We start from the raw sequence: 26,939 nt of genomic DNA on the forward strand, positions 1-26,939 counted from the left end.
GGCTCTTGTCGTGACACGCTCCGTTGCTCTCTTTCTCTTTAGATTCGTTGTCCCAGTTGCGAATCTCGGCGCCAACAGGCAGAGCGAACATGATCGACGCAAAAGAGAAACTTGTCACGAGGACGGGCGCTTTTTCACGAACAGACCAGCTTGCAGTTTTGTGGAAACCGTCGGATGGGTGGTGAGTATATCCCGCTTCCCCTAATTTTTGACGTCCCGCGAAAGGCTTCCCCGTCCCGATACTTGCATTTCATGTAGCACAGTTCTCGCATTGCACTTCTTTTAATTCAGATGAAAGTATAATACTCGAAGTATTACGTGTGCATAAGCGCCAGGAGCAAGAACCAAGCTGGGAGTGAGAAGGTAGCTTTTATACTTCAGCTTGCATATTTATTCTGTTCTTATAAGTCAAGTGACAATGTCGCTTCATTACGAGGTGTCGGGCTTGATATTTTGTTGTTTTAGACTAGTGCAGTTTTCTGTCTTTGCCCACCTTGCGGAACATAAATTGTTACAAAATGTGTTTTTTACTTAGCACTGTGTGGGCTCATCAATGTTGAGCGAGCACTGTATTGTGTAGTAATATGTACATTAAAAATACACATTTGGCATCTGTAATTGGCCTGTAATAGCTGAAATATGTTTGTGCTGCGCAATGCCATACAGTGCGATGCCACGGAGTACTGCAAAGCTCTGTAGTGCATTGAGAAAACCTAATACATGCTTCCCCTAGCCTAGTATATTTGTAATAAAACGTATCTAGCCAGAAACAGAAAGCTTTAATAATTCAGTTTAATGAAAGGGTGAGATAAAACGTTTCTTTACTAAATCGAGAATGTTTACTTGCACTGCATAATTCCTTCATATAGTACTCTTAAATATATTACTACATGGAATTGTTGTCGTAAAAGGCAACTATTTAAAGTTTCTTACACTTGCTACAAGTTTTCTTTTTTTTTAACCTACAAAGTGAAGTGCAGCGGGCAGGAAAAATGTACTTATTACACAAACAGAACTGTGTTCCGGCATGGATGGATGGCTGTATTATGACAGCGCTACACATGAATTTCCAACGTGGTATATAAAACACTGCCACAAAGACAGCTTTAGCATTCTTGTGATCTGTTTTTTAGAAATCTTTCTGTTCCTTTAGGGAACGCTGCTTGCAGTTGGTCTAAACCTTCAGCTGCAAAGTAGGCGGTGCCTGTGGGGCAATGATCAAGCTGGCCTCTCCATTTCCTGCGAAAACGGAAACCCGGACAATGCTGCACGACCCTGCCTCAGAGTGTGCAACCTTTTACGCAACTTTGTATTTCGTCTAGTCATTGCCTCACCACGTCCCATCTCATCGAGCTCAATTCTTCCACGAGAACACGAACTCTCAGTGGATGCCGTGGATCTGTCCTCAGACGGTGACCACCTTCACGCAGAAGGACACTCCGAGCCACCACTGTCAGTAAGTTAAATTACATCTGCCTACCATTATTTAATGTGTCTCTTCCATCTAGAGCCTTCTTATCACATTTAACTTCTTTTTTCTTTGCAGTCTGCTGAGGCAAGTGAGCAACTTGCCAGTGTGATGACAGACTATTTTGCCTGTCTTGAAGACATTAATGGTGCTCAGTTGCTGTTGACCAGTGAGACTGAAGCAATAAAGAGCTTTGAGAAAGCACAAGAACTGGGTTCTACCAGGGCACACTACAACCTCGGAGTCTGTTACGAAACTGGCAGGACTGTCAACAAGGACTTGGACAAGGTAGTGTAAACCTGTGTGGCTTCACTAAAAGTATCACTACATTTCAAAGGCTTGTGTGAGGCTAGTCTCTCTCTAGTTTTGGATTGCTTTGTCATTGTTAAAGGACTACTGACAGCCGAATGTCTCTTTGTGACTTGTATGATTTATTGAGAAGGGCTGCGTCTGATAATCATTAACATAAACCACTGTGATCTATAAATAATGCTAGCATCATTCGTTGTGATCATATTTCGTGTCACTTAAAAATGCCTGCCCCAAATCATCAGCAACTAGCACCAGACCACAGAGGTCACAAGTGACTAGACTTACGATTACGTATGCTCAGATATCGGCTAGATCCGCTGGTAACGTGCAACATCCTCATCTCTCTCTCATCTCATTGCGCTCGGATATCAATGACTTTGAGAAGCACGCTTTTTGAACACTGGCTCTGCTTGTGAGAATGAACGAAACGATGTGGCTGTTGGGTGTGTTGTCTCTTTGCTTCAGTGGGCGTTGTTGAACTGTGCACTGATGCCTTATCATAGAGCGCATGCAAAATGTGAGCAGTCAAATGCTGAAAACTAAGCCTGATCCAGGAGGTGGCACACCAGGCACACACCCCTCTCTAAATTTCTTTCTCCCATAAGATGCATATAGAGGTGCAGATGACACTTGCCGTTCCAGCCCCCACTTCACGATCAAGGGCGTGCCTCCTTTGACAACACTTCCTGGCTGTGCCACCCACTGATGTGAGCCGCCTAAGATGAATGAAAAGTTTGCCCTTGTAGTTAGCAGTTCCTGCTTACAAATAATCGATGTACATTGAGCAGAAGTTGCCTAAGGTGATTTTCCCTTCCAGTATTGCCTGGCATAGATGTGAGTTTAGGTCAAGTGTGTCAGCTGTGACCTTGTAAATTCAACGTCGCTTGTCAAATCAATGTTTCACTTTCCTGCAGGCAGTGATGCACTACAGGGCAGCTGTCCTTGGGGGCCACCCACTGGCCACATACAACCTGGGAGTATTGTATCTCAATGGCTATGGAAATGCAAAGACAGGCCAGTCATTGTTGGAGAAGGCCTCTCGTCTGGGAGTCCCCCAGGTATACCGTCTTGAATGTACAACTTCTACTTTATTTAGATTTTGTGTGGTACTAGTAGTCACATGTAGCAGTGATTTTGACGTGTTTTTGAGTGTGGTGGCTACCAGTTCTCTCTTAATACTGAAGCTTCAAGTCACTTTTTAAATGCGAAGCATTTATTAGTGAACTTCTGCGACTTTGAGCGCATCTATTTATCCATCTATCTATCTAGCCGCCTACGACTTTGTGCCTACGATGTATACCAAAATTGGTATGGCATAACATGACTGTATGACGAACATAAATGACAGGTAGTAACATGACAGTCATGACATACATGTCATGTAGGGCATGATTTACATGCGAATCTCATGGTGCGCTTGCAGCCGGTTCGCTAGCTTGACATACACCAAAACTGGTATTGCGTGGCGTGACTGTATGACGAACATAAATGACAGGTGGTAACATGAAAATCATGATATGCGTGTCATGCTGGGCATGATTTACATGCCACACTCATGGTTTGTTCGCGGCCGGTTCGCTAGCTTGACATACACCAAAACTTGTATTGCGTGACATGACTGTATGAAAAACATAAATGATAGGCGGTATACATGAAAATCATGACATGCATGTCATGTGCGGCGTGATTTACATGCCACTGTCTTGGTGCGCTTCCGACTGTTTTGTTAACTGGATATATACCAAACTTGGCATGGCATGAAATCAGTGCGTGACTAACATAAAAGGCAGGTTTTGCATTATATGTAACAGAATACACGTTTCATTAGCATGATATATACCATATTGTAAATACCTGCATGCATGCATGACAAACATAGGATATACATATAGTGGACTAGATGTCGTGACATGATTGACTTCATTTGCCTCACAGACAAGCAAGGCGATGTTTGCAGCTCTTTGCTGGCTGCTTCATATTACATCGATTCCCACAGTACGTGGGATCTGCCGGATTTTTTTTTATTAGTATTTTTTAAATGATACTTTCAGGGTCAGAACACATCGCACAAGCGAGTGGTTGCAGTAGCAAAGCATATATCTCAAAATATCAGGGCACTTTTTTTGTAGTCTACCAAGTTTTCTGAAAAATGTGCATGACTTATTTTTGTAGCTTTGTTGTAGCAAAATAATGTCATCGTTTTGTGCAATCTGGGCTATTGATAAACGGTGAGAGCATCAAGCAAATAAAGAATAGAAGCATAAATAATGCAAATGATAATGCACTGCAATGTCTAGATGCAAAGTTTTAATACTTATACAACCATATCACCTGTACATGGATAATAAAAGTTGTGTAACTTAAGGACATTCACTGCAAAGAAACAGCCTGGAGTAGTACATATAAGACCAATAGTGCATAAAAAAAAGATAGAGAGGCTGGATTGAGTGCACAAAGCATACATTCGCATGGCAGGTCCTCACACTTGTGCCAAACATGAACATTTATTTGTGTGAAAATCTGAAAATACATCCGGATAATATAAGTTGGTCAAGAACACGTAACACACTGCTTATTAACAGCTAAAAGTTCTACTGCGACTCCTAATGCAATGACTGCAGTGAAACACACTTGCAAAGTAGAAAAAAAAGATTTGTTGAGTTACTGGTCAGAAGTGTTTGTTACTTGTTCTTTGTTGGCATGGGTTGTACGTCGCAAGAAGAGCAACTTTATATGTACAGTTGCGCTCAATATGAGTTGTGACACGGTGGCCGTGGTTGATGTAACACTAAGCCTGAACGATGGCACAGACAAACATTAAATTGGTTTAGAAAGTACCACTAACTGAGAGAGTTTAATTCTTTTTTTTTTCTATGTCGGTGCAGCTTCGCAGTGTTGGCGCCATTTAGAGCACGAAGAACGTGTTGCAACTCATATTGGGCGTGACTGTACATATAATGCAAACTGTTCACATCCCAAGTTGTCATTTGGGGTACACATAATATTCTTTCTGTCACTCTCTTCGTTTTTCTTTTTCCATATTTCTGTCTGCCTAGGACAGTCAAACATAGGTTTACTGAACCGCTTGGGTCCTGTATACATATAAGTAAGGTCAATTTAATGCACTGAAAGGAGGTCATCAGCATGCCCAATTAAGCTTCTGGGAAAAGATGGATAAATAAACAGGAGGCGTGTTGTGCTCAGGATGAAAATTTGTGCATATGCTGCTACAGTAAGCACATTACCATGCCTTTGAGGCCTGTTGTTTTCCTTCTATGAAACGTGTTACAGCATCCCAACTGAGTATCGCATGTTTTCTTTGCAGGCAAAGACATTTGTTGCGCATAAATATCTTGAAGCGGGAAACTATGATGAAGCTGTGCCGTTGCTGAAGGAGGCTGCAGCTGCCAAGGTACCGCTTGCACTTAGTGAAGAAATTTGGAAAATGTATACTTAAAGCTGTCTTGGTTGCTTCAGGATCCAGACGCGCTGTTCTACCTGGGCCTTTGCTGTGAGAGAGGCCTCGCTGTTCCAAAGGACAATGTAGCAGCCACGAAACTCTATGCAAGAGCAGCAAGTCAGAATCATGCTGGTGCTTTGGAGGCCTTAGCAGCCATCCAAGGAAAAGCAGAACCAAGTATGTGTTCTTGCGAAAGCCTGGCATGACATTTATCATTTCTCAAGTATAACAGTTGCTGTTTTTAAGTGAAAGCTTCTTTCCAAAAACGATAGAGAGGTTAAACAGGACCACACAAGTTCTTACAACCCATCCTGGAGTAACTTCTAGCGCTGTTGTCTGCCTAAATTATGCATAGACTAGCATTGTTACGAGTGGAATTACTAATGCCCGATCTCCCTGTATGTAATGATATGCATACAAACTAAACAACTACCCACCACAGTGGTCTAGTGGTTATGGTGCTCGACTGCTGACCCGTAGATTGCTGTATCAAATCCTGGTCGCAGCGGCCACATTTCAATGCGGCGAAATTTTTGAGACCTGTGTACTTAGATTTAGGTGCACGTTAAAGAACCCCAGGTAGTCAAAATGTCCGGCGCCCTCCACTACAGCGTCTCTCATAATCATATTGTGGTTTTGGGATGTTAAACCCCAACAATTATTATAACTACTACCTAAACATTTGGGGAAGGGCTAGAAGCTCCCTAATCCCTCTTACTGGCTACGCAAATCCTTGAAAGCAGTAAAAAGGTAACCTCTAAAGGGTTTGTCGTATTTCTACCTGCATGCGTAGCTACGGTGTCGTGCTGCTGAGCACAGGGGCACGAATTTGGTTCCTGGCTGCATACTGATTAGGGCAAAATGCATAAATGGCCATGTGCTTATGGTATTTGCACATTAAACCAGGAGGTCTAAATTGAACCAGAGCTCCCTACTTGTGCATGCCTCATAACGTTATTATAGGTTTAACATCTCAACATTAGCACCTTAGTATCTCTCAAGCTTCAGACACTCTTAGCATTGACCCACCATGGTAGCTTAGTGTACAAGGTTAGTGTACAAGGTGTCACGATGCTAAGGTCGAGGGTGCGGATTCGATTCCCAGCCATGGCGGTCGCATTTCGGTGTGGGCGATACGAAACAACACCCGTGTACTTTGATTTAGGTGCACATTACAGAACCGCAAGTGGTCGAAATTAATGTGTGCATTAAAATCGTACTGCAGTTTTGGCACATAAAAGCCCAGCAAATCCCTGGCAGATTGATCTTCCTGTATGTCTCCATCTGTCAGGGTGTAGTCGGTATGGCTTTGCAGATACTAAAGAAATGTCGCTCTGTCCCCTCAGGAGTGCAAGTGGAACCTGTCCACACCAGAGAGCCACCTGATGACCCTCCATCAGTGAAGCATGTGAACACTTTCGGTGAGTCTAGAAACCTTGGTTTTGTTTTTTCAGACAGAGAGCCATCGCTCCCAATTAGCTCCGTAGTGGTGATCTTCATTGCTGCCTGCTCCCACTGTGGACAGCTCTTTTTTTTTTCTTTGATCACGTCGGCTCACGTTTGGTGCAATCACGAGTGTGCTAGTGTCACTGTTGTGCAATTCTAGCTCACTACATTTGGCAACAACTTATATTGGCAGTGGAGCAAAGGCTACGGAGGCGGGGCCTCCACACATTTGTGTTACCACGCAAGTAGTCCGGCAGCTTGCAGCCGAATTCAGTTGCAGTTTCGGCTTTGCTTGCTTGCAGCATTCGTCAACAATTCAGGCTGACGGTATGTTACCCCAGCATAGATGTTGCAGATAACTTGCTGGGTCTCTTGAGAGCCACTTTGTCACATTTCGGGTATATCTTTCTCGGAGAACGAAACAGCGAGTTCGCAGTCGCACATGGTCCAGCCGGCATCGGGGACGCAATGTTTACTGTGAGAACAGGCACGCAGAAAACGTGGTGCTGTCCAAGAAAAAAAAATAAATTGTAAGTGTACATTAATTTTCCACGAAAAGCTCCCCATATTTGTTTTATTTTTATAATAAAGAAAGCTTTATTTATTCGAGCTAGGTAACTCTGAAACTTGGAAAATAAACATAAGTACTATTTCTTGGTGCACGCACACAGGCAAGTGTTTCGGTTCTGTAGCTTCCATAGTACTGCCAAGAAAAGTTGTTGCCGAGTATAATACAGAGCACAGTGCCAGCATTTGGCGGCCACAGCAACTATGCAGCATTAAAATGCTCAAATAAGCCACTGGCCGTGTCCTGCCCGTCAATGAGGTAGCTTGCCGAGTGAAAAGCAAGCGTTTTATAGCTGTCTCTGAAACGTAATTGTAAATTCCCTGCCGCATGCAGTGCTGCAATATTTGGCTCACACGTTCACAGGAGCCTCAGCTACCGATTGGCAGTGTTTTCTTACCATGTTCAAACAGTGTTGCAGGGACCCTTTAAGTTTGTTGTCTGAAAAACCCAGCTTTTCCTCTCAATCTGCCTAATGAGCTCAAGAACTAGTAGTGCCATCCGTACAAAGGAAACACATTTATTTCTTTCCAGAGCTGAATTTCAGTCGCAGGCTAGAAGAATCCCGAGATGCTCTCATCAAGGAAGTTCTTGTAGATGGCCATGACTTTGGCCACAAACGCCTCCAGGTGGTAGATGGCTTTGCTGCCTAGCTGCAGCCTGTGCTCATACTGTGCTGCCAGGGCAGTGGCCTCGCCCTTCAGCTGCCCATCACAGTTGGCCACCACCTGCTTCAGCAGACCCTGCATGACGAGCGACGTTTAATGGGCCACAGCTACGAACAGCAAGCTCCGCGAGACGCAAGGTAGCATGAGTGGCATCGAGTCGCAGGGTCTTGAGGTAGTAACATGGGGTTTTTTCCGGCGCTGAATGATTGTCCAGGACATCAAAACCATAGAAAAAATACCACCAGGCTTTAGAGCATCATGAATAGTTTAAAATGGTAACAGCTCTTCTATAGCCTTCCTTGGTTTAGTTTTGCAGAGGTTGTACTGTGTCATTGCCCAGAAGGTGGTCTTGTGAGAACAGCACAATGAGACATTTTGATGCCTGCTCTGACTTCCTCTACTATACTGGTCTTAACAAGTAGCGGCACCAAACCATGATAGTGTTCTATACCCATGCCATGACGTCATGATACAGTATAACCACTGGAAAGCAAAGTAAAAGAGCTGTTATACAATAACTTATTCAGGGCACCCTGAGGCTTGGTATTTTTTCTATGGTTTCGAAGTCCATAACCATCATTCAGCAAAAAAAAAAAAAAGACGGAAAAAAGAAAAAAAAGGTGAGAAATGCGGCATAAGTCCTAATGAAACAGACCTAAGCCAATCGTGGACGGTTGTGTATTGCACTTCAACCTTTCAAAGTGAAAGCGAAACTGTTCCCCAATGTCTCATTAGTCCTTCATGTGAACAAAATAAGCACTGTTGTTATACGTCTAGGAAATGAAAAGTTTTGAAGTTTCATTTTCCCTTTGTAAGTGGCGATTGTACTTAGTAGTTTGTAATACTTAGGTGACAGCAAGACAAAGTGGAAATTCAAATTTTGGTTCGTTTTTCTAATGAATCCTTGTTATTCATAGTCATCATTGTTATGGTATACAAATATTCTTCAAACCAGTGCCATCTATATTAAGAGCATAGTGAGTATTATTTGCATTTTGGTAGTGCTTCAGCTACAAGCAAGTTCACGTTATGTATTGATCCATTACAAAACTTAATATGTTGTGTCCTCCTGTGATCTATCATGCCACTGCACTGTATATTGCCCAAACATCAAACATAGCTTTGCTGCTAGTTATTGTAAATGTCTTGTAAATACCATAATTTTTCGCTGTGTACATGTTGTAGAAATGTGTGGGTTTGATTGTGCTACCTGTTCATAAGTACCATCGATACTTGGAAGTCATTATGCATATGTTGTTAGATAGTGCCTATATATGGCAAGTGATGATACAAATATAAATGTACAAATAAATGAATTTTCCATGATGTTTTGTGCTTGTGTTGGTTTACAGAGCTCATTATTCTGAAAGAAAAAAAAACACATTCAAACAAATCTTGAAATTTTTATAGGCCTGCTGTGTTTTTAATGCATATTGAAGACTTAATACTTTTTGGCTTCCCTGGACAGAGGAACACTGGTAAATATGGCTAGTGGAAGGAAGCCTATGCAACATAACCAGTCAAATCATGCTAATATTTATATTTGGACCACAAAATTTTGGGTGCAAAGTGAATTCGAATATTTAAGTGTGAGTGCGAACCGAATATTTCTAAAATATATTTCTAATACTTCGAAGCGAAATTGCGGAAAAAAAAGAGAGGATCCCTAAGCATATTCTTATGAGATAGCAACATGAAAGTGTTTCTTTTCGCTAGGTTGATGAACCATTGGCGGGGTGGTGTTTCATAGTTGTCTTATCAAGAATGAGGCAATGTAGAGGCCGAATTGTATTGATGTGCATGATTTGGTGCAACCAAAGTGTTGCCAACAACACTGTAGACGTGATAGGCAAAGATGCCATTTCCTCAGCCTCTCCTCCTCTTTCAACTTCTGTGGAAGCCCAATTGATGTGGCGGACAACGGTGTGCTCCCTTCAAGTCCGGAGTTCCAAATCTGCCTCGTAGACTTCAATATATAAGAACATCTGAAATTTTGGATGCTATAGGGTGATTCCACGTAAGATCGAACAAACGATGGCTGGTCGACCTTTCAAATTTATTTCAAAATTTTATATATTATTGCCTGATGAGTGGAAAGAAGAGATCCGCAATTTGTTTTGCCGCCAAAAATTTTTTCGAACCACAGGAAATCAATAATGACGAAGAGGTGGAGTGGAGCGCTCATCCGCTCTGCTGTTTCGGCCAACTTTCGTTATGAATTGCACAAAATAGTTAGGTAGCTGAAATTTATTTACCTAAATATATGCATGTTTTTGCTTCTGCTCAGGTATTTTTAGTTTTTATGTGTAGTGTAGATGTTTTTATACAAAACCTCAAAAATGGCCCAATCGGCAAAATTTTCTTTACTTTGAAGGTCTTTATCTCAAAAAAGCCTTGTAGCAGAGGTACGAAAATTCCGCATTCCGTTCTTCGCATGCATATCTACCAAACTGCCAAATCTTGTATTTATATAACTTTTCAGTAAAGAGATATGATCGGGCTAAGTTCAAGAAAACACCGAACAATGAAAACTTCTGACGATAATTAAAAAAAAACCCCATTTTTTAAATTTCTTAAACTTTGTCCACTTATTCTCCTCCACATCAGCTTTCACAATCATTAAAAACATGTTGCATAATGTCGTTGCACTAATAGTTACGGCCCCTCCCATGAGACCCTTAGGCAAGGATGGGCAATTCCGACTTCTTGCCCAGCAAGTGTATAAAATGCAGGCAGGATTGAATTTCTTTTTATTAAAAGGTCAGCAGGTACCTAAAAAGTAGGGGTGTGCGAATATTCGAAATTTCGAATATTTTTCGAATAGTGTTTGCTATTCGATTCGATTCGCACTGAAATTTTACTATTCGAACTATTCGAACTTCCCAAAGACAAATGCAGTCAACATCCGGTTAAAAGTGACCCCTTCAGATTTTCAATATGCTTCACCTCATTACATTATCGTATTGCGGCAAAGCTGCCTTTCAAGCTCCGTTACGGTCGAAATTAGCCAAGAGACAAAGTCCGGTTGGAAGTGGTCCCTAGATTTTCAATATGCTTCACCTCATCACACCCCCGTATTGCGGCAAAGCTGCCTTTTAAGCTCCGTTACGGTCGAACTGAGGCAAGAGACAGTCAACGTCTGATTGGAAGTGGTCCCTAGATTTTCAATATGCTTCACCTCCTCACACCCCCGTATTGCGGCAAAGCTGCCTTTCAATGTCCGTTACGGTTGAACTTAGCCAAGAGACAGTCAACGTCCGTTTGGAAGTGGTCCCTAGATTTTCAATATGCTTCACCTCATCACACCTCCGTATTGCGGCAAAGCTGCCTTTCAAGCTCCGCTGCGGTCGCAAATGTATTACTCAAGAAAACGCTGGTTCTAATATGGAGATGAAAGATGTGGCAGAGTTGGGGGCTCAATTAATGCTGTTTTGGGCAGGAAGTCCGAAAAATCGGACGCCTCAGCTTTTTAGCATCCTAAATTTCAGATGTTCTTATATATTGACATGTACGAGGCAGATTTGGAACTCCGGACTTGAAGGGCGCACACCCTTGTCTGCCACATCAGTTGGGCTTCCACAGAAGTTGAAAGAGAAGGAGAGGCTGAGGAAATGGCATCTCTGCCTATCACGTGTAAAGTGTTGTCGGCAACACTTTGGTTGCACCAAATCATGTACATAAATACAATTCGGCCTCTACATTGCCTCATTCTTGGTAAGAAAGACAACTATGAAATATGACCCCACCAGCGCTTCATCAACCTAGCGAAAAGAAACACTTTCATGTTGCTATCTCACAAGAACATACTCAGGGATTCTCTGCAACTTTTTCTGTAATTTCACTTCAAATTATTCGAAAAATGGTTGAGAAATATTCGAAAATTATTCGAAATTATTCGATTCGCACTCAATCTTTATTATTCGAATTCGCTTCGCACCCAAAATTTTGCTATTCGCACAGCTCTACTAAAAAGGTATCGCCGGCATTGAAGACGTTAATTTTGAATTTATTTGGTCACTGCAGCGGCCACGAGCGCGGAGCTACCGAGTAGGCGCGCGCGCACCCGAGATGCTCGTTGTAAGAGACGGCGCAGTGAGAGCTCGTTCTCGCGTCCTCAGACCGATTGAGTTCGAAACAGCAACACCTCTCGGGTGACTTGAACGCATGTGCACTGGAGCTTCGCTATTCTATCCGCCCTCTGTTCGCATCTCAGCTAGGCGCTGATAACAGGGCGAAGATGGAAGCAAGATGAAAACTCTATAAGGGAGCTATGAGCGCTCGCTTCACGCACGCTGCTGCCACAAAAACTGCACTGCGCCAGTTGCGATCAGTGGAAAGCATGAACGTGGCGCTCCAGTGGCAAAGCAAAATATGGATTGTCAAAGGAAAGAAAAGCAAAACTATCGGTAACCGGATGCGCTTGTCTATATTAGATGTCGGCAGCAGACGGCTTGAACTGGCCGCGCGTTCGGTGCGCTGTTCACACTTCATTCGGCGCGGCTCCTCCTGTGCGTCTCATGACGAGAAAGTATAGCTCTGAATGAGTCTATTGTGGAGACTACCTTTCGATGCACAAGAAGCTTAAAGGAGTACAGACACGAATTTTAAAAAATTTCGGATTGTTGCTCTAAATAAAAATACCGGTGTCGAGAAACGTAAAACGACTATTGTGGTGCCTGGGAATGCATCCTATATATTTTAATTAGCGCCACCTTAAAAAGACACTTTCGGTTTCGATATCGAGGGGGTGGCTTCTCAGTGTCGTTTCATAGCAGTGTGACGTCACGGAGATACAGAAATTCGCGACGTACTAGCGGGAAATCCGTCATCTGCTCGTGGTGCAATAGACAACGATGAGTGAATTGTCGTCCAGTGACCCTGACTGTGATTTCTACGATTTAGGCTGCATGCAGGACGCAGAACTCGCGAACTCGGAGGAACTGTCTTGACCTGTCGGGATAATGTCCTTGCAGTGTGCCTGGCTTGCAAATGCTCAGCGACGAAAACTTCAAAGTCAAATTAAAATATTTTATACGTGTTCTCCGACTCCAGTGTGTGGACAGCGTGGACACTGCATACCAACGAAGCAAAAAATGTCCCTTTTGCGATGTCTCAAAATCGTGTCAGTACTCCTTTAATTATTGCAAAGAAGCTAAACTTTCGCAGAGTTACCGACCTAGACATAAATGCTTTGAAGGAACGTTTAACGACCGAAAGATCAGTGACTGTCAGTGAGACGGACTACTTGTGCTACGCGTGCTTTTGCTACCACTGCAATGAAAGATATTCACGGAACGCACAGTTTAACGATGACATTCTTATGCCCCCTGAAGAAGAAATCGACGCAATTAATCAGATCACTGCGACTACCGGTGCACGTTCGTTCAAGTCACCCGAGAGGTGTTGCTGTTTCGAACTCAATCGGTCTAAGGACGCGAGAACGAGCTCTCACTGCGCCGTCTCTTACAACGAGCATCTCGGGTGCGCGCGCGCCTACTCGGTAGCTCCGCGCTCGTGGCCACTGCAGTGACCAAATAATTTCAAAATTAACGTCTTCAGTGCCGGCGACACCTTTTTAGGTACCTGCTGACCTCTTAATAAAAAGAAATTCAATCCTGCCTGCATTTTATACACTTGCTGGGCAAGAAGTCGGAATTGCCCATCCTTGCCTAAGGGTCTCATTGGAGGGGCCGTAACTATTAGTGCAACGACATTATGCAACATGCTTTTAATGATTGTGAAAGCTGATGTGGAGGAGAATAAGTGGACAAAGTTTAAGAAATTTAAAAAATGGGGTTTTTTTTTAATTGTCGTCAGAAGTTTTCATTGTTCGGTGTTTTCTTGAACTTAGCCCGATCATATCTCTTTACTGAAAAGTTATATAAATACAAGATTTGGCAGTTTGGTAGATACGCATGCGAAGAACGGAATGCGGAATTTTCGTACCTCTGCTACAAGGCTTTTTTGAGATAAAGACCTTCAAAGTAAAGAAAATTTTGCCGATTGGGCCATTTTTGAGGTTTTGTATAAAAACATCTACACTACACATAAAAACTAAAAATACCTGAGCAGAAGCAAAAAGATGCATATATTTAGGTAAATAAATTTCAGCTACCTAACTTTAATATATTTTGTGCAATTCATAACGAAAGTTGGCCAAAACAGCAGAGCGGATGAGCGCTCCACTCCACCTCTTCGTCATTATTGATTTCCTGTGGTTCGAAAAAATTTTTGGCGGCAAAACAAATTGCGGATCTCTTCTTTCCACTCATCAGGCAATAATATATAAAATTTTGAAATAAATTTGAGAGGTCGACCAGCCATCGTTTGTTCGATCTTACGTGGAATCACCCTATAAAGCTTCGGCTTCCGATTTTTCTTACTTCCTGCCCAAATTTCAGGTCCAAAACAGCATTAATTGAGCCCCCACCTCTGCCACACCTTTCATCTCCATGTTGGAACCAGCGTTTTCTTGAGTTAATACATTTGGCACCATAACGGAGCTTGAGAGGCAGCTTTGCCGCAATACCAGGGTGTGATGAAGTGAAGCACATTGAAAATCTAGGGACCACTTCCAATCTTTACACTCCCCTTCCCTTTCCCCCGGCGTAGGGTAGCCAACCGGACTCTGTCTGGTTAACCTCCCTGCCTTCTCCCTTTTGTATTCCCTTCCTTCCTTCCTACTTCCAATTGGACGTTGACTGTGTCATGGCTAAGCTCAACCGTAACGGTGCTTGAAAGGCAGCTTTGCCACAATACGCGAGTGTAATGAGGCGAAGCATATTGAAAATCTGCAGGGGTCACTTTCAATCGGACGTTGACTGTATTTGTTTTTGGTAAGTTCGAATAGTAAAATTCCAGTGCGAATCGAATCGACTAGCACATACTATTCGAAACATATTCGAAATTTCGAATATTCGCACACCCCTAACAACATCTGAAATTTTGGATGCTAAAAAGCTTCGGCTTCCGATTTTTCGGGCTTCCTGCCCAAATTTTAGGTCCAAAACAGCATTAATTGAGCCCCCAACACTGCCACATCTTTCATCTCCACGTTGGAACCAGTGTTTTCTTGAGGTAGCACATTTGCGACCGTAGCAGAGCTTGAAAGGCAGCTTTGCCGGAATACCGGTGCGTGATGAGGTGAAGCATATTGAAAATCTAGGGACCACTTGTAATCGGACGTTGACTGTCTCTTGGCGAAGTTCGACCGTAGCGGAGCTTGAAAGGCAGCTTTGCCGCAATACGAGGTGTAATAAGGTGAAGCATATTGAAAATCTGAAGGGGTCACTTTCAATCGGACATTGACTGTATTTGTTTTTGGGAAGTTCGAATAGGAAAATTCCAGGGCGAATTGAATTGCAAACACTATTTGAAAAATATTCGAAATTTCAAATATTCGCACACCCCTAGTTTAAAAGTTTCTGCCATGGGTTGATTCCATCGCCTAAATCCCAAATTTGTGGCTTCAATATGTTGGACGTGTTGCAAGCAGGTCTTCAGAATGAAACAGTAGTACTGTAACTCATAATACGATTGAGGAACACGTGTTATTCATCTTGGGATTGGTTAAAATTGTCATCACTAGGAGCCAATAAATTGTTTAAATAGGTTAGGCTCAGTGGTAGAGCAAACAAGACTGTTGCTAAGACTTACCTTCAAGATAACGTCTGGCGGGATAAGATGGGTCAATAGCTCGTAGAGCCGAGCTCTCACTTCGGACAGCCTGAATGTAGAAATGTATTGATGAATACATGCTGGCAGAGTAGACTAATGCTATTAACCACACTCGAATCGTACAGTAGTGTCTTTTACAAGCTTGTAGGTGCGAATGTACGTATACCGCAAGCACAAGTAACAGCCACCTTAGCTATCCTAGTTCCTGCTGTGCTTCACCTTACTGTCACAGCTTACATAAACAACATGGTGACAAGTCCCAAAGCATCATCATCAGCAGCAGCCTATCTTATGTGCACTGCAAGTCGAAGGCCTCCCTCAAATGATTTTTTACCCGCCTTCGAGCTGATTACACACAACTAAAACTTCTAGCGTCGTTCATCCGGCTAATTTAAAACCACCCCATTGGTATAAGCGTAAATGTGAAGTAAAAAAGAACACATGCATTTTGTGCCCAAGACTAGGATGTGCAATACTGCATAGCAACTTGGTAAGCATGGTACAGTTCAAAAACTAAACATTAGACTCTAGCTTTAGCCGCACCAATGTAGTCAACGTGAGTGAATCTGCATATGCAGAAACACTTGCTAGATCACTTCAATGTGCTCGCTAGCAACTAACGCCGAGATAGGAGGGACAACCGCTGTACTAGTTGCATCACTTATTTTTTTTTTACAAGGCCTGTATGGAAAGCAAGCTAGTCGTGTATGTAAGACGTAAAAAGTAGGCTTGTGCAAATAATTTCGAATCGAATTTGAATAGTATATATCACATATTATAAAGAAAAATGAGCATATTTGTCATGACCCAACTAACCTGCACAATATGTTTCAAAATTGAAGCAAGGCATGTGCAAATGACATTGTTTTCGTTCAAAGGGAACTTTGAATAGTAGCAGGATTTGAATTTTGGTAGAGTGCAAGTGATAACCTGTAAAATATATTACGTTTTAAAATTTACTATACTTGGAGCATATAAGGCGGTATAACAAGCTTTTAAACTTGAAAAATAATGAATCGATGTGAAGGTAACTTGTTCATCTAACCTTGAAGCGGGGCTTCGCGGCAGTGCGGATTTCTCGTGGAAAGGTGTATTCACGGCATAGCACCCCTCCACTGCAGTGAAACCACCTTTACATGGGGTTACATGCGGCTTATATATGTTCATTCGTTCATTTCGAATACTTCAAAATTGAGAATAATTTAAATTCATTTCGAAGCAAGTTCGAATACTGTAATATTCATTCGAATAGTCGAACTTCTCGAACATTCGTACAAGCCTAGTAAAAAGGCATTGCTGGGACACAAGCACAGTCATTGATACCTTTTCAAAAATGCGAAGTTATTTAACCGTTACTCAAGTTCTGTGCAGCAAAAGGCGAGGATAAATTTCACATGCTCGGGTACCACAACACCTGTGCCTTGCAGTCTTGTAGTCTTGTAGCACAACACCTGTGCTCGAACTGCATGTGCACAAGTTGCTGTATCGGTGCGAGTATCATTGAGCAGCAGACACACATTAGAGCACCAAAATGGTTGCTTATGACAGTGAGTATTATTCTCTGAAACTATGACTGAGGATTAATGATCCTTTTGTACCTACAAGCTTTATCTTTCTTTAGCTCAAGTTGTCCACGCAGTTAAAAGATTGGAAGTGCCAGTAAGTATACAAATTCAAGCTTAGTGCACCTAACTACACCAACGAGGGTTTGCTACGGACTACCAGCTACATGTGGCTCACCTCTTGACACTCTGTTCTTGAACGATCATCTTAGCTGTTTCTTCAAGATACAGCTCCCAGTCGGGCTGGCGCACCTTTTGGTTATCTGAGAATGGGTACCTGTAGAACAAGAGCATGCATGGCATTACGTTTTCATTTATAAAGACAGCTTCAAGCAGTTTCCTTACATAAAACACCTAATTATTTACCAATGCTTAGTGTCACGGTATGGTGTATGTTGCAGGGTACAACCCAAGATTGTCTTCCTACAAGAATTTTGATGGGTGATCAAAAGTCCTTAACCCTTTGAGGGTTTTCGTCTTACATGTACGGCATAGCGTTTATTCTTAAAACGCGCGCCTTTTTCAATCATTTCTCTTGCTTGGCCTGTGCTGCCACACTTCAAGAATATTGAAAATCAGTTCTGCGGAATCCCGCAAGGTGGCGGAAGGGTTAAGAAAGGGAAAATAGACAACCACCCATTTGTAGCACGAAGCCACAAGGAAATCCACAGATTTCTCAGAAAGAAAGCCTCTTGGTCGCCGAAAAATTCATCCTGACCCCGGACCAGGACGAATTTTTCGACGACTAAGAGGCTTTCTTTCTGAGAAATCTGTGGATTTCCTTGTGGCTTCGTGCTACAAATGGGTGGTTGTCTATTTCCCCTTTCTTAACTTCGGGAATATGTGGAATTTTTTTCATACGCCATGTCTCTCCGTTGTACTTTTTTTTTGCTTCCCAAAACGGTGCGCCGGCTATCGCTTGCCCATCTGAGCGCGTTCGCGGTGCAGCTGATTAAAGTGCGTGCCTTTTTCGATCATTTCTCTTGCTTTGCATGTGCTGCCACGCTTCGGGAATACGTGGAATTTTTTTCATGCGCCGATGTCTCTCCGTTGTTGCTTTCTTTATGCTTCGCAAAATGGCGCGCCGGCTATCGCTTGCGCAGCCGAGCGCACCCACAGAGTGGTTGGTTTCAAACGCGCGCCTTCTTCGATCATTTCTCTTGCTTGGAATGTGCTGCCACACTTTGGGAATACGTGGAATTTTTTTAATGCGCCGATTTCTCTCAGTCTTTTTCTTTTGCTTTCCAAAGCAGCGCGACGGCTTTCAATTGTGCATCAGAATGTTCGCACGCGGTCCGGCAGGTTTCCGTTTCGTCCTTCGGGTGGTTTTCGCTTCTTGCGCCCGCAGAGCTGATGGCTGTTTGGTTTCTAATCTCTCAAAAGGTGACCACTTGTTAATCTCTTGTTTATTGCTCCCCGGGGCGCGATTACATCTGTTTCCGTGTGGTGCTGAATTACACATACGCCGCTGCTGTGATTGCGTTTCCTGTTTTGGGGTCTTGGAAAAACTAACTACGTCTTGTTGGCGATAGGACGAACGATTACTGTAGCTTTCACTCGTTTTGCTTTCCGGAGGACGGGCGCACAACCATAGAGTTTTCTTCCGTGCACTCACTGACGCAGTTTGCTTAGCTATGGCAGCGCGCGCCGGTTGCTGTGCTGCCGGTGAGTCGAGCAGCGATTTTTCCGATGAGGACTATTCCCCAAGTGCCGAATCAGAATCTGATTCATTCGATTTCAGTTTGTGAGACGAGGATTTTTTGACGAGTTCAGACTCCAATGACTATCAAGGAGCGACATCTGAAAAGCTTGCGCGGCGAGCCATGCTTCAAAGACTATCACACGCTGAAAAGTTTTTAGTGTTAGTGCAGGAACGTTTTTAACCAGAAAAGTACTCTGGTGCACTTATTTTTGCATGTCTGTGAGCTGTGTTTAATACAATGCATAATTTTTATTTATAAAAAACTGTTAAAGGAGTTTTTTTAGGATTTTGCTTGATTTTACTACAAATAAACCATGTGTATGTAACAACAAAAACGATTTTTTGTCACTTTACGGTCACGAAAAAAAATTTTAGACAATTTATTTCAGCAATAAAACACATAACATCTGGGGTTTAACGTCCCAAAACCACGATATGATTATGAGAGACGCCGTAGTGGAGGGCTCCGGACAAATCTAAGTACACGGGCCTCAAACATTTTCGCCTCCATCAAAAATGCAGCCGCCGCGGCCGGGATTCGATCCCGCGACCTTCGGGTCAGCAGTCGAGTGCCATAACCACTAGACCACCGTGGCGGGGCATTTCAGCAATAAAAAAATTACACATTTTTGGACTGGATATCGCGAAAAAATTCGACCCTCAAAGGGTTAATGATCACCAGGGTTCCTAGGTGGGCTAGTTGGTTCATGAACATTGTCATGAACATTGTGGCAGAACAGCGCAGACAACGGGACGAAGAACATACAGGACACAGTGTAATTGAACAGGTAGCGTAGAGACACAGGAAAGAGCACTGCGGTCTTTCCTGTGTCTCTTTCTTCTTCTACCCTTCGTGCTTGCGCAGTACGCTACCCGTTCAATGACACTGTGTCCTGTATGTTCTTCGCTCCATTGTCTGCGCTGTTCTGCCACAAGGTCCTTAATGATACCCTCAATGCACATGCAATTAGGCCCCGCAGGCTGCAGGGATAATGCATTCCTGTGTGCTGTGCTTTTAGGCTTTGCATTCTATTATGAACTGCAGTGCATAAGCGGTCCGACACAAAAAATATATCCAGAGCTTGTCAGGTAGACGAAAAATTTTCATTGCATGTTATGCTCAGTAGGAACTCTGTAAAAAAAAAAATATTGCACTGCAAACACCTCCTGTGTTGTCGAAAATGTAATCGACGAAAGATGCAAGTATGTCTTCACCTCTGTTGTGGCATCAAGAATATCAGTGAACAGTTTTAAACAGTGAACAAAGTCTCTTTGACATGTTTGCCACCTATAGTAAAGTCCTTTAACAAGCAAAACACTTGAAGCTGAAGTCTCACATAGTAACGCACATTGCGTGCAATGCATAAGTCTACCTCAAAGGTAAATATGAAACCTCGTAAATATTATCCTGTCAAAGATTCGCCTAAACAAAAGTACACTGAATATCAAGGAAACAAAACAAAAGTCCTTGGATTGTGCAGCTCATGTAATATTGCATTTGAACAAAGCCCATGCTAATATCGAACTCACTGCATTTCTGTGTCAGCAACTGTTGATTTTGTTCAGTAGTTGCTGAACCTGTTTGATTTGATCTTACGTACAGAAGCACTCACTTAGAAACTGCCACTCCATTCTATGCAAAATTTGCCAGACTCAATAGAGCGGAGTTAAATTCAAACTGTTCAGGGATGTCATTCTTGGTTAAGCCATAACTGTTTATGAACAATAAGAATGTCGAAAAACCGTAGTTTAAAATCAATACTAATTTGCAAAAATGAATGATCCAAACTGCCCTTTTGAAATCTGGGCAGACAAATGTTTCAATCTGGAAAGCACCTTAAAACATAAGCGAGGAGTTGGCAACGTAGTAGTAAGTTAAACAGTAATTAGTGACTATAAAAAAAATCACATGGGCATGCTTACTGCTGAGCTCGACAGGCTTCGAGCATTAGCACAGCTCTCCTCAGGTTACGATGACTCAGCGCTGCAATAGCTTGGGCGAGGGTGTCTGGAAGGGTGATGCCTTCTCTTCGTGCCACAAGGTTCAACACTGCAATAACCTGAAAAAGCAAATGTGGCTGATTTAAGGGAGATGCCAGAACCAGTTGGGTTACTATTATCATGTGCAATCCGCATCAATTATAAAACACAGGATATAACTAGTCAGAACGCCTGCTACATGTAATTACAAAGAGTGATGTGTAATGATGTTTCCAGAACAGTTTGAATTTTTCAAAATCACCTACTCGTAAGAACCTTCAAGGCCTGTTTCCCACTACATTTTCTTCACGTTCTCAATGGCAACTTTCAAGGCCACTATCTTGTCTAATCACTCTTGCCAATTTCTAAGCATGGCCTTATTTAAACAACTGATGCAAACATAAGTGAAATGAAATGTAACTATGTATTGGAGTCATCTTGAAATTCTTCGCATTTGAATTTGTGATAACAGCACATCACATTTATATCGGCTTTCTTTCTCTCCATTTCATCATGCAAGATTTTTTAATTTTCTGACGACAGCATGTCCAACTGCAATGACCAATTTTATGTGCAAATTTTCAACAAGGCTGTCACAACTGGCTTTGAAAGAGCTAACAAAGCATACACTACAGGCATGCAAAGTTTGATTGGCATAGCCAATCCAGCAATTTAAAAATCATGGACGTTTACGCACAAGTTTCCTTGTTTAGATGTTTTGACTTTATTCACCTGTTATCCGCTGGCCACGATATCAAGAGAATATGGTATAGCTAGTACTTCTCATTTTTTCAAGGCACATGAAAATAATTAAGCATGCCTAGTATGCAGACCTACTGAACAAATGCTTGCTTTGTTACTTTTGTAAAGCTAAAGGAACAAAGGTAAAGATGGTCTTCCAGTTGTTACATTTGACATTTGTGCAAGAAACTGTACAGTGAATGTTATACTCTGCTGGCACACCTTTGGGTGGCAAAAATTTTTTTGTATGCACTTATATTTAAAGGGGCCTCAAACCACCCTACGGGCTCGATGACAAACCATATTTCATGGATCTGCGAACATCTCCAGTGGAGCTGCGAACATCTCGGCCAAATATTGTGTAGTCGTGAGAAACACATGGAGTTCACAAGTGCAGTGCAAAGTTGAAACACCACCCTCTTTTCAAACAGAGCGCAGCGCGGTTGTCAGCTGGCAGAGCAGATTCCATAAGAGAGCCCTCTCAGAACAGAGGACACTGAGTGAAGATGGGAAAGGTGAATGCTGTGCGTGTGGTATCTCCTCTCGTAGTAGGTCATTTTATAAAGTTATTTAGTCAATATATTTCTGAGGTGCATCCTACTCATTCCAAAGCTTTTCTGGTGCTTTGAGAAAAGATGCTTCAGGACCCCTTTGAAGTAATCACTTGTGCACAATCGTGAAAGGCAGCTTCACAGCAGTGGCGCCAAGCCTGAAGGAAGTGCTAAGCTGGCCAGCAGCCTCACTGTCTCCCAATGTTGTTTCTCTTTCTCTCTATCTCTTTCTTGTCTCTGTTTATTTCCATTTCTTTTCTTCTCTCTCTATCTACCTCTATCTTTCTTTCTCTCTTTCTTTTCCTGTCTTGCTCTCTCTTTATTTCTATCACAGTTTTGTGTCTGTTTTTTTCTGTCTTTCTGTCTATTTCTTTCTCTTTCTATCTTTTTCATTCTTTCTTCCCTTTCTTTCTATCTCTCTCTGTAGTCGTTCTCTCGCCCATCAGAGTTATTGCATCCCATGGCAGACAAACCAGCACACATGTTCTGGGAGCGAAGCAGAAGATGAAGAAGAGGACGAAGAGAGCGCGTGCTGGTTCATGATGATGACGATAGTTTTCTGTCGGCTCTGCACAGCATGAACAGCTCCAATGAAAAAAAGAAAAAGGGTGCAAAGCAAGCTTTCAAGTTGTGGCTGAGCCACTTACCTCGTCTACCGACGGCGCAGCCACCCTAATTGCCAGACACCTGCTTCTTATAGCAGGAATTACTTTGCTACAGGAGTTACAACACAGGATCAGCCGGCAGGTTGCCATGTACTTCTCCATGGTGCGTCGAAGGGCGTGCTGGGCATCCTTGGTAAGCTTGTCCACTTCTGTTAGTATTACCACTGAACAAGAGAGAGAGAACGTGAGAACAGCACAGACTGAAAGGTCGAGCGATGTGGAGCTAAGCTGTGTATACGTGCCTTTGAATTCCCTCTGGGCATTGCTCTCGAGCTGCTGGGTCTGCGCAACCGTCTTCAGCAACTCCTGAATCACAACTCTGTCGTGAATACCAGCCTCACTGAAAAATATTGTACATAAACAATAATGAGAAAAGAAGTACATGTACAGAAACATAGCCATGAATGTTAATGAACTACTGTTAAGCTACCTATACATATTTACTAATAACACCACAAACATTATTAACATCATGTAATGATCTCACAGTTCACAAGTTCATGCTTGAAATCAGCCCAGTTGAAGGAAAAGGAGAGGCAGAACATCATGGTGTTTTTTCGTTTTCATTACTTTGTGCTCTGGTATGAAACAACAGAATCTGAGACAAATTTCATTTCTTGCCTTTCTTTTCTTTCTTTCTTTTTAGTGGAGGGTGCATCGTTACCTGCCATAGGGCATAAAATGTATGTCAACTTGCTCATCAAAAATATATTTATATACAAATGCAGCTCATGTTGCCACCTAAATGGTGAAATGTAAAATATTTTAGCCTGGCATTTAAATACTGTCTATGGACGAAATTAAACATAATGATGATAGATGGCATTCATCACAGCTTTCTTTATACGATTATATCCACTAGAGCCAGTACAGCGAGGCAAGGAAACAAATAGTAATTCCATATTCTGTTCCTTTTTCTTTCTTTTTTCATCCATATGTTGTGTGAAAACAGCGTAAAGAATGTTGAATGGTAACATGTAATGGTGCTTGAGACTACAATCCGTTAAATTTTAACGCAATGGCAGATCTTCAAGCCGTCATTTTCTAATCTGAAGCGTCAAATCAAGTACTGGCTTTTGCATCATGTGGTTATGCATCATCAAGTAGTGTCAGAGCTGTAGTCCGTGGCGCTCACCTCGGATTCACCTCAATGTGGTAGTTGCTTGCAACGGTGACAATCTCTATCTTTTTCTTGGACGGCGTAACAAAGTTCTGATGCTCGATCCTTAGCCTCTCCACTCCAGCGCCATACAGCTCTCGCAGGACACACATAATTCGCGTCTTCTTTCCAGCTCCGGACGGTCCATATACAAGGAGGTGTGGAAAGTCACCACCATGGACCTGACATGTGAAAGCAAATAATCATGCATGTAATATAATAGCAGGTGCGCATAGACATGTTGAAAGATGAAGGCAGCTATGAGAGATTTCTAGGCAACATCAGCAGCTAAGAAATTCACCATCGTGGACCACACGGTTACGCGAGCACAGATAGTCATAATGAAGGATGAAAGCGTTGACTAGTGAAGGAATTAAGAGATGGAGTGAGTATAGGCCATACGTATACACGAGACCGCAGAAGACTCAAATAGCTGGCAGCCTCTAATGCGCGATGACACCGCTTTTAAACGCCTCGAAATAGCTGTTTTGCAGTTCGGTAAGTTATACAAGTCGTCACGGTGATGCGGCCGGTGGGTTTGATCTGGTGTAGCACACCGATTCAAACCTTTGGTAAGCTCCTACTACTCTGCTTGCCGGCTAAACTTGCCGCGAATAAAATGATCATACGCTATTTATCCAAATGACAGCTCCCAGTTATGAAGCAACAACGAAAGTACAAAGCTCGAAACCTTGGTTTCTCTTAGCAGACTCTGCCTTGCACAGGGAGTCAAGGGCGCCCCTGCCTGCGCCGCATGAGCGAGGGTTACCGGTCATACATTTCGAAGCGTTTAAGAGTTTTAACAACGTCCTCGGATGGCGATCCGAATTAAGCTACGAACGTGCAAACAATTTGACCGTGCAACGTAACGCGCTTCGAATTTGAATATAACATGGGAAACGGACGATTCACAAGCACTTACCAGTTTCTTCAAGTAGGCTGCCTGTTCATGGTGGTAGTCGAGTTTCGAAAGGTTGGTGGGCCGATGTTTATCCACCCACAAGCTCATTTTTTGTTACGATTCAGACGTCTCTTTGCGAAACGAAAAATGCGCGCGAAAGGCGCTGGAACGAGCTGGCGACTATTTCGACGGGATCGGGGACGTGCAAATAGTCCACACGTCACAAAACCACAAGACGCCCATATCATCATCATTTCAATCATTTATTTTGTGATATTTTGTGTTGGTATTCTGTGACATGACTTTACAGTTTCATTATAGTTCCACACACTCTAACGCTGGTTAGTGAGGGTGGATAATTATCCACGGGTCACATCACCCATGTTGTGGCTGGGCTAGACGCACAGCGTACACCACAAAAACAAGAACTCTCTCGTTTTTGGCAGCAAGATACCCCCTGATACCCCCTCCATCGCTTTATCCAGTGTAGAACAGCGCACCGGTTATATCAGTTATATCCATGTCCTTCTGCTCTCTCCTGTTCCTAAGTCACTCTAGCCTAGCCGAGCTGCTGTACAGTGGACAGAGCGGGTGCCTGAAATATCGATCGCGCGCGTTACACAAACGCCTTGCAGACTGGCTGCGCCCTTTCCCCATGATCAACTGTGCGAAAGCCATCTGACAAGTTTGCCAGAGGCGTGCATTTCAAACATGTCCCTCTCTGGCCAGTCTGCCTTGTAGTGCTAAAAAGAGATACAACTCCCATAAGCAGCAAAAGCTAGCTGGAGCATTCTGAAGAGCCGCAAGCCCGCATGCTTTGAATGTAAATACATGTGCATCAACATCCTGCAGTGCAGGTCATGGAAGGCAACCGCACGATTAAGAAAATAGCAGAGCAGGCATAACTCGGGTAGTTTTATTTGGACCAGATGGGAAATACAAAAATACTCAGATCAGATGACCAACTTCAATAGAGTTTGTGGCACATTGAACCTGCGGCATGCGAGGAAAACACATTTTACATTATGATTTATGTGGTTTAACATCCGAAATCAACAGTTTACACCTTGGATTCATAGCTTTATTAAAAAAAAAACACATAGCATTGAGCTTATATTAAATAGCTAGATTTTAATGGTGTTCATACTTTCATTGAGTCACTGTCGCAAACGAACCATCATTGGCTAACAACATCATACAAGGCAACACAATCATACAGCTTTGACAGCTTTCAATGCTCTAAAAACTCCAGCATGGTCCCTAAATATCTTTCAAGAGAGATTTGTTGCAGCTCTCAGACATATAAAATATTGCCTAAATGCAAATTATCTACCATTGTCTAGATATAAGTACAACATGCAGCAGGTGAACAACAATACTGAGCAATCGATTTAAGCTTAAGTAGGTGGGCACTGCCATTCCTCCTACTTCACGAGACATCTGCTATGATTTGCACATGTTCAAGCTACAGCACTCGCTAGCGTGATAATGTGCAAAACATACATTCGCCGACTGCTGTATATCGTACTACAGTTGCATACTTTCAGTAACCTTACGTTTCACCCCACAACTGTTGAAAATGTCATTTGCAAACGTGACTTGGCTCATTGAGACTGGCAACCTGCCGAGATCACGTGGCCATGGTAGAGGAAGCAGACTTCATCATAAATTGTGAAACAATTCAGTGTGCTGACGGCCAGTCAAACTTGCCATTGTGAACATCGGTTACCTCTATTTGCTCCTTGGTCACCGTATGGTCAAGCAACATCTTTCAATGACCACTGTGAATGCACCCTAGAGCAAGTCTCACCCATGAAGAAACTCAGGCTCTCGGTCGTGTAAAACAAGTCACGATTCACATTGGTCTATGTCAACTAGACTGAGCTAACTAGCTAATTTAATTAGTCCAGATCCCTTTTGTGATCAGAGCGCTACCTCTCATGAGCCTCATGTGTGCTGCGATTCACCACAGCTTTACCTCCAGGCTGCGGCAATTGTTTAGACATTGAGGTTCTTCATGCTCATAACTGGATACAGCAGGCTTTTTACTTTTTTTTTCTCTACACCAACTTTCAGCAAAGA

At 42.7% G+C, this 26,939-nt stretch overlaps 2 protein-coding genes across 2 annotated transcripts; one reads left to right on the forward strand and one right to left on the reverse strand.

Moving 5' to 3' along the window:
* The first annotated feature begins 174 nt into the window (after positions 1-174).
* LOC119381551 (DAP3-binding cell death enhancer 1) lies at positions 175-7,011 on the forward strand. The gene is made up of 8 exons (XM_049412823.1): positions 175-181; positions 1,323-1,456; positions 1,547-1,756; positions 2,695-2,838; positions 5,106-5,192; positions 5,258-5,417; positions 6,587-6,661; positions 6,989-7,011. The coding sequence occupies exons 1-8, from the start codon at positions 175-177 to the stop codon at positions 7,009-7,011; spliced, it is 840 nt and encodes a 279-aa protein (XP_049268780.1).
* A 744-nt stretch (positions 7,012-7,755) lies between these two features.
* Positions 7,756-25,081, reverse strand: LOC119382802 (replication factor C subunit 3). Its single transcript, XM_037650660.2, has 8 exons — positions 24,879-25,081; positions 23,933-24,138; positions 23,040-23,137; positions 22,780-22,961; positions 20,784-20,920; positions 17,337-17,435; positions 15,576-15,645; positions 7,756-7,994 (listed from the first exon to the last, which is right to left on the reverse strand). The coding sequence occupies exons 1-8, from the start codon at positions 24,963-24,965 to the stop codon at positions 7,806-7,808; spliced, it is 1,068 nt and encodes a 355-aa protein (XP_037506588.1). The 5' UTR covers positions 24,966-25,081; the 3' UTR covers positions 7,756-7,805.
* Positions 25,082-26,939: the final 1,858 nt, after the last annotated feature.

Source organism: Rhipicephalus sanguineus, chromosome 2 (genome assembly GCF_013339695.2).
Source record: "Rhipicephalus sanguineus isolate Rsan-2018 chromosome 2, BIME_Rsan_1.4, whole genome shotgun sequence".
Taxonomy (NCBI): domain Eukaryota; kingdom Metazoa; phylum Arthropoda; class Arachnida; order Ixodida; family Ixodidae; genus Rhipicephalus; species Rhipicephalus sanguineus.

Excerpts from the sequence above, each read along its gene's own strand:
- LOC119382802 (XM_037650660.2), bottom strand. The coding sequence starts at position 24,965 with ATGAGCTTGTGGGTGGATAAACATCGGCCCACCAACCTTTCGAAACTC. Across the intron at positions 20,921-22,779 it reads CTGCGCCGTCGGTAGACGAG|GTTATTGCAGTGTTGAACCT; the intron begins GTAAGTGGCTCA and ends TTGCTTTTTCAG. Across the intron at positions 17,436-20,783 it reads GAAGCCTGTCGAGCTCAGCA|GTACCCATTCTCAGATAACC; the intron begins GTAAGCATGCCC and ends CTTGTTCTACAG.
- LOC119381551 (XM_049412823.1), top strand. Across the intron at positions 1,457-1,546 it reads ACTCCGAGCCACCACTGTCA|TCTGCTGAGGCAAGTGAGCA; the intron begins GTAAGTTAAATT and ends TTTTCTTTGCAG. Across the intron at positions 1,757-2,694 it reads TCAACAAGGACTTGGACAAG|GCAGTGATGCACTACAGGGC; the intron begins GTAGTGTAAACC and ends ACTTTCCTGCAG.